Source organism: Anguilla rostrata, chromosome 13, assembly GCF_018555375.3.
Source record: "Anguilla rostrata isolate EN2019 chromosome 13, ASM1855537v3, whole genome shotgun sequence".
NCBI classification, from domain to species: domain Eukaryota; kingdom Metazoa; phylum Chordata; class Actinopteri; order Anguilliformes; family Anguillidae; genus Anguilla; species Anguilla rostrata.
Genome location: NC_057945.1, coordinates 25606600 through 25614802, shown reverse-complemented (window position 1 = coordinate 25614802; position 8203 = coordinate 25606600). Strand labels below are relative to the sequence as shown.

Genomic DNA, 8203 nt, shown 5'->3' with positions numbered 1-8203 from the left:
CTATCACAAAGACGACAATGAAAGCATCCCTTTCCCTGCTAAATCAAATGAGTTTTCTTTCATTTTTAAATGAATGATAATTTTTAAAAAGCACTCTACAGCATATCTGCAGCAGTACAGCATACTGAAAATTCGTATGGGATTTAATTAAAATAAAAATGTGATGAATTTCTCATTATCTTTGTCTGAAAGAAAGAAAGAAAGAAAGAAAGTCACTTGGCCATTAAAAGTGGTGTAAAATATTATTTGTAAGTGCTCCCTTGTAGAAAAAAGCTTTCTTTTTTATATAGAACAAGGGTGAAGTTTTCACTCTCTAGAGGACAGGACATACTGTAGATAACTAATTTGATACAGATTTTTCAGGTGGTACCCTTGAAAAATAATTTGAAAAACTTTTTTCTCCAACTATTTTCTAGATTGTAATTGACAACCAATTCACATACCACACCAAAGAACTATTGCATCTTATTGAGAGTGGAGGGTCACATATAAACTATTAGTAATATATGTTTGTACTACTGTATTAGTCACACAGCTTCACACGCATGCTCTTAGATTTTATTGTAGCTAGAAAGCTAGAAATGTGAAAATATTAACAGGGATATCAAAACAGCATTTTCAGTCGCAGTAATTTAAAAAACTTAGTTATGGTTAAGTGAATTAAAGCATTAAGCTGCTTGGAACCTCCACCAGTAAACAGTGTCATAATGATCCTAGGCGTATTACTTTTATTTGTACATTGTTTAACCAAGAGACTGTGAGAACTGGATTCTCTTTGGGTAATGGATGTCGGGGATTGTGCAGTCAATCAGCTATAAGTGAATAGACCAGATGAACTCTATCATTGAATTGGCTCTGACTTTTCTACTAGCCGAGAAAAACCACTTCCAGCACCAACTTTGTTTCCCTAGATTATTCCCCAGCACAATACTACTTAGCTCTCAGTTATTTAGTCTAAGAAAATTGATGACAATGATTACTTGGTCACATAACCAGCTGAAAAATACACCTTTGTAACTATGGCCAAATGTAAAGAAAACATTATGTCTATGCACTATAAATAACCTGTTCATTTGTAGATTTTAAACAGTGCTCAGCCCTGTTTTCAGGTAAGTCAGTCCTTGTCATAAATGAACTTGACCCCCTTCAAAACCTTACCCAGCATTACCCAATCAGGGCAAGCATCCTCAATTCCTGCTAGATAAAATATTTATGATGCAGGAAAAAGTTTTAAATTGGTTTTGGAGCCTTGTAGGAAAATGGTTTTCCTCTTTTTATCTTGGGTGATGTTTCCTTGGTTTCATGTTCATAACATCTGCATTTTCAAGCTTCTTTTCTTTTGTTCCTGTTGCACTGAAACTGGAAGAGGGTAATACTCTGGCAAGGTCTGGCTTATTGGTCTCGTTTCTTTTATTGGTCATTTCAAATTAACATCTGGTTTAATGTCTTCTGTTTTGTAAATTGTAAGTAGTGAGTCTACAGCGAATGATGAATTTATGATTTCATTTCATTATTCTATTTAACAATTTTTATTTAGTTTGTTTTTACTTAATGGTTGATTTTTACCAGGTTACTGTTCAACTAACCTATCAACAAATTCAACTACTTCATTTATGATTGTAATTTTCAATAATAATTCTGAAATCACATTTAAAAAAATTTATGTAGGTTAAGCATGGGGTTTTATCATGCAATAACGCTTGTCCTCAGTATTTAGAGTGCTGAACACTGGTGTGCATCCAATGCATACGAAAGAACTAAATTCTGTTTGACATTTATTTATTTTCTAGTACCACGTGATGGGCCGAACACAGTGAGCAACCGTTTCGCTTACCACTGTTATCACAGCATGGCACATCATTTTTAGATGGTCTACAGCCATGAATCAGCTTCACAATGTATTTGCTTGCCAAATAAAACCTTCCATTTTCCCCCAATAGGGTGCTTTTCTGAAAAATGTCAACAAAATTAGCTGCTATGGATTAGTTTTCAGAAGAATCAAACACTGGGAGATCAGAGCTGTCAAAGAATTTGAAGAACGCTTAAAAGGAAGCAGGCAAACAAATTGCCTTGCTTTGAGCAATCGTGGTCTTTCATGCTGGCACTATGCAGACAATTAACTGGGATGAATACCTTTGTGCTAATGACCCCCGATAACCCCAGGAGCATTTCCATTATGGTTTTCCTTTTTATTAAAAAAAAAAAAAAAAAAAAAAAAAAATGCAAGAAGTGACAAACTTTGAACAGTAGCCAACCTCTACAAAATTGCCTCTCCTCAAAATGGAACTTTCTGATGAGTGAAATATAAGCTTTTACTGCATGTGTAGGGGAACGATGGTGAGAAAGCTATGCTAAAACACTTATTTGAACACAAAAAACACAAATTTGTTTATATTGTCATAAAGCATTTACATTAAACTTGATGCATTGCATTGTGTCAACTGCATATGACAAGTTTTGTCAAAGTAGCATGACTGCAATGATGTTGATGCATGTATCTGATGATGGTATGATCAGTGGATGGGATGACCATGTACTTGCCACCATTTCTCACAAACTGCTCACATTCAGTTCATATTTGTTATGTAGGCTTTGCCTCAACATCATTCATTCTAAATGCATTTCCTGCAAGAAGATTCTATAGAATGCTGGAATCTTTTTATAGAATCTGCACTAACCCTGATAATAGGGTATTTTATGTTCATGTGGTCAATCAGAGATACTGTAATATTAAAATAACAAATTACATATTAACTGGATAATATGAATGAATTTGAATTTATATTTTGTTTTCATGTAAAGCCACTGTGCACCGTTTTTTGATAGTAGGTATTTCGTGGTATGAAACATAGTATCAAACCCAATCCCCCTCACGCGCTGACCCACGGTTTAGGAACTATTTCATAGCCAGACTCATATTTCAAACGGGCCCCACACTGCTAATTCCACATTTTGTTACTTGTTCCATTCAGCAACGTTCTCCCTCCATTTACATTGCTGACGGGCAATTTCTAACATCCAAGAAGACTAGACTGAAAGACACATACGGTAAAACCACTGAACTTTATAAGTTCTTATACAGTTCATTGGCTAAAATAGTCACGACCTTTCCACGTGAGCGCTGATACAGGAACCGGTCCAGTCTAAGCGGAAGCTTTAGTGTGCGCGGCTCTGATTAAAAGCTGTGTGTCCTCACACAATAGGTAGCTAGCGTTTGACAAAAATACTCCAACGAAAGTAGTGTTGCATGAAATATTATATGCAATTCTAAAATGTCAGTGTTAACGGAACCAGAGTTTCCACCGCATCTTGTGTCCCTTAAAGTAAGTGCAAGCTTTACCTAGTTTGGGTAACTAACTAACGTGAGCTAACTGCTGCTGGTGTATAGTTGCAAAACACTAGCCTCCCAGTCAAGCAATACAGTCACATTTATGTAGGGTGTTAGGCAGGCTTATTTTATTTTCACTTGACTAAGTTATATTTAGCCCGCTAGCACATGTTGTAGTGTTTTTTACGGCTGATAACTGTCCCCGTAGTTCAGATGACATTGCCATTGGTAACAGTCAAAATAAAAATGGAAGTTTTTAACGTAACGTTTTAACAAGAGTTAGCTATTAGCTAAGCTATTTTGTACATAGTTATGTTAAGTTGTTTTGACACAGTTGTCTGACCGCAAGATAGTTAACGTAACTTACAAGATAACTATATACAAATGTTGTCTGATAACTAGCTAGGTAGCTAAGTTAGCCAGTATACTTAAACATTTAACTGGTTTGCTGGTTATATTGCGTTTTCAAACTTAAAATCATTTGCATCTAACGTTAGCCAGCTGACTGTCGGACTCGAATCATTTCTTCCTCTGTAGAACCTAGATTCTCTTCTGCGATGTCCCATATGCTTTGATTACCTCAACATTTCCATGATGACTGAATGCTCTCACAATTGTAAGTGGCTAGCTATTCTTTTATTTAAATTATTGACTTGTTTTGTTTGCCTAAACTTACTGAGTACGTGGAAAGATTTCTATGTTCTAATATTTTCAATGATTCAGAATAATCAGCATCTTTCTGTTTCTAGTTTGTTCCTTCTGCATAAGGAAGTTTCTTTCATATAAACTGCAGTGTCCAGTCTGTAATCGAGTAAGTACATTGTACATTTTTTGCAAGTTATCTTTCATTTTGTGTCCTTAAATAATATGCTTTGTAGTATTCTGATATAAGCCACCCCCTTGGTTTGTGAAAAAATTAGCCTATATTGAACGGACTCAAAGCATTAAAATTATGCATTTTGCCTATGCTGTTGTTCAAAGTCGCATTCAAGGCCACATGGTAAACTGCACAGGATACATTAGCAGAATAACTGTAGCACTATAGGCCAGAATGTTTCCAAGTGTCTCTCAAATTCAGTGTGCTTGTGGTTGCACTGCATGAATTTCTTATGTTTCTGACTTAATAAGATTTGTTACAGTATCATATAGGATATCACAGTTATTTGTTGCATCATGCCTATGTTGATTTGCGTAGCCATTATTTCTTAACCATCAGCACATGGAATCATATTTGGCCTTAGCGAAACTGGTACAAAATGCAGTCATGCAAATCTCAATACCAAGAACAAAAATCCCCCCCACTCCTCCCTCATGCCAGTTTGTGAAAAATTATGTAGCTTATCTCTCTAGGTTAATCTGATGTTGTTTTTCTGAGGTTCCTTATAAGAGCTAATTAGATTTCCATCCTCACATGCATGTTTTTCTCCCGATATTTTGTATTTCAGCACATTTGTTACTTATTGGCATGTGAAAATACCCTGAACTACAAAGCCCTCATTCAACTGCATTCATTATCCTTTAGGCCTAGTTCATGAGCAAGAACATTTTGTCCATTTGGTGTGAACCTTATTTTCAAATGTCATTATTATTATTATTATTATTATTATTATTATTAATAATAATAATTTCTAATGTTTTTCCTAAGGAGTTTACACTTAGGAGAGATTCATCTGTAGAACTGTAGTGCTGAACCATATGCCTAATTTTTAATGGTGGAAGCCTCACCCGGAACAGCAGGAAATGTGGCACACCTCTCTCTATGTTATTTCAGGCAATGACTGAACTGGATCTAAGAAACAATAGGATCCTGGATGATCTCGTCGAGAGCTTCCAGGAAGCAAGGTATAGTAATTGCATGCAAACCTACATCCTGATTTAAGATCAAAGAAAAATAAAACGGCACCAATAATATCATGTGTTTGAAAGGTGGTATCTGTGTGAAAATGTTAACGCTGGAAAAGTGTGTGAGTGAACGAACCTAGTATGTGTAAATGAGGTAATTGTGTGCCTTTAACTGGTGTGTACTTACCATAGCCGGCTGGGTGCTGCTCTTGCAGACTCATGTGTTTCTGCTTGGTGCGTCTAGTTCATGTAGTAAAAGGTTCAGGCTGCAAATAAATTTACATGGTAAAATAACAAAACTGAGATAGCCACTTATCTATTTTTTAAATGGTTAAAACAGACCTTCAACATGAATTGAAGTGGATGGGGGGGATCAAGTACTATGCAGGTTTATTTTATTGGATGTGGTAAAGTTATAAGCAATTGTTAAGATTTTGAAATGAATTCTTGCCTTTCTGGCGATTCATGTGATGCCTGTAGTTACAGTTTGGATCACAGGCCTTGTGGCCCCATGGCTGTGTGCCACTCTTAAGCAAAGTTTACCTGACTGAAGGAAGAAAATATGATGCTGAAGTGGAAAAGGTAGTCCGTTAGTTTTGCGCTGTTAATACCTGGAAACATTGGGAGAGGCTGAAGATTTATGGATGTTGTCTAAATACAGCGCATCCTTGTACATGATGTTTCTGAGGACATGGGATTTTTCTAGGAATCGGAGCTACCCTGCCCTTGTGCAGCAAGCTAATGCAGTATTATATTACCGCAGTGCCTGTCATTTTTATTACTGCACTTTGCAAAGCACTGGCTCATAAATGCAGCGGACAAGGTAAATGCATTGCAAAGGGTTGGGTTGCATTGGGTCATGTCGTCATCATCATGAGTGCAAATCCAGGAAGCTAAAACTAATGTTAAATTTAAAAGTGAAAAAGGACATCTTTGTTTTTCAGGACAATAGGCCTCATTCACAAAACTTTTGTTCTTGAAGGTTCCTGTGAAAAACCAACTTGGGATTCATGAAACATGTGCAGAAATTAGATTTTGAGCATATCCAAGGTATATCAAAGGACCAATGCCATTTGTTTGTATTTGATTTGATTTGATTTATTTGCACTCATCATATAAAAATTACAGGATAGAGCAAATACACTTACTTAAAACAACACAAGGAGGACTATTTTAAAAAGTGAGATGTTAAAATGAGAAAAAATTTGTAAAGTATTGAGTGCAAGGATTACCCATTAAGCCAGCAATAGCTGGCTCATTTTCAGTGGGGTCCTAGACTGGACTATTGACATAACTAAATATACAACAAATATACAAATCTGGATCTCTACATTTAAAAATGGCTACAGTACAAAGTGTGCACGCGCACACACACAGAGCATCAACAACAACAGTCAACAAGGATCACTGGGCAAGGAGAAGCGCTTTAAACAATATTTAAATACATTCAGAGAACTGGCCGTTTTGATTGAGTCAGGAAGAGCATTCTAATCTCGGATTCCAGTAAAATAAAACGTGGTTGATGTGATGCCTTTAATCTTGGGAACAACATAATTGAATAGACTATGCCTAGTGAAGTAACTATGAACGGAAGATAATCTAACAAAATTATTGGAGAGATAAGGAGCACCTGTGCCTTGAGTGATTTTGAAAACATGATTTTTACTTAGGAATTTGACACGATCTTTAACTGACAGGTAACCTAGACTGGAAAGCTCCTCCCTACCGATATGTGTACGCGGGCCACAATTTAAAATAAATCTTACAGTTTTGTTTTGAGCCACCTGCAGTTTCTTTTTATAATGCGCACTGACACCATTGAACCAGGCAGGAGCACAATAATCAAATTGACAGCTAATCAACGCAGAGCAAATTAGCTTTCTTAACTTCAGGTCAAAACAATTGCATTGTCTGAACAGAAACCTGATGCGAGAATTAACTTTAGAAACAACAATTTTCGCTATGAGATCACAAGAAACATGTTGTTTGAACCCAGAACAGTGCATGTGCCTGTTCATGTTGATTTGCATAAGGAAACATCCTGGTGATCCCATTAAAGCCATGCCTCCATCAGCCATTCATCGTTCTCCATGGACGTATCTGTGTTTCATATGAGTGGTCCCTAAAGACACGTTTTCTCCCCAAGGCATGATTAGCCAAGCGATCCAAAAGCCACAAATACTCTGTGGCCAAGTGTTGGGTTTGGCTGCACTTTTGTGGGTCTTTATAGATCAGTATCAATCATCATAAATCACTTTTATCAAAACAAAAAACAAAACTAAAAATACCAATCCAGCTCTAAAACTAAAAAACTGATAAACTGGAATTTAAAAGCTAGTGAAAATTTGAGGTTATTCAGATAATTATTTAATGTAATTGAAATCAATGTAGTTAAAATCAATAGCATATTTTATGTTAATATATTATTATATTAATATAGTAATTGATACACTTGTTAACATGAGATCTGTCACTACTTAAAATTTTGCTTTGCATGAATAATAATGCATTCTAAATATAAACATCTTATGCATATGCCTTTAAGCATGTTCCCAAACACACATAGATTTTGATCTTACCAAATTCAGATTAAGAAAAGAAAAAAAAAATGTTTGTAAACCCAGTAAATGATCAGATTTGATCAACCGCATGCTTCATGAAGGAGGCCCATTGTTAATAATATTTTTGGTTTGCCCTCTGGTGACCAAATTCTGAACCCTTTTAAACTTTACCTCAATCACTTCTAAGTTCTGGATTTCCTTGAGCAATAAAATTGGGCTTTCAGCTCAGTAAAAATGAGTCTTTGCTTTCTGCTTGCCTTATAAATCAGTTAAAGCTAAGAATTCTTAACCTTTAGGAATAATTGTCATTGCTTTCCCAGACGCATATTGAAATTGTAGGTTAACAAAGCACACTTGTGTAGAGGCCGCTGATTATATAGAGGCACTATTCCTGGCCCACATCAACGACAGGGTAGAACATACTCCTGATAACTGTTTTTTTTTTTTTTTTTTCCAAACACAATACATGTTA

The 8203-nt window shown here is 35.9% G+C and overlaps 1 protein-coding gene across 3 annotated transcripts in view; it reads left to right on the top strand.

The window, feature by feature from the left end:
• Positions 1-3122: 3122 nt before the first annotated feature.
• Positions 3123-8203, top strand: part of LOC135237545 (E3 ubiquitin-protein ligase RAD18-like) — a 43598-nt gene continuing 38517 nt past the window's right edge. For 2 of the 3 annotated variants that reach the window (XM_064304760.1, XM_064304759.1), the window contains exons 1-4: positions 3123-3323; positions 3866-3944; positions 4078-4139; positions 5100-5170. In XM_064304760.1, the coding sequence (XP_064160830.1) occupies positions 3273-3323; positions 3866-3944; positions 4078-4139; positions 5100-5170 (263 nt within the window). In that variant the 5' untranslated portion in view covers positions 3123-3272. The remainder of the gene's footprint in view (positions 3324-3865; positions 3945-4077; positions 4140-5099; positions 5171-8203) is intronic. The other variant, XM_064304761.1, reaches the window with a different exon arrangement.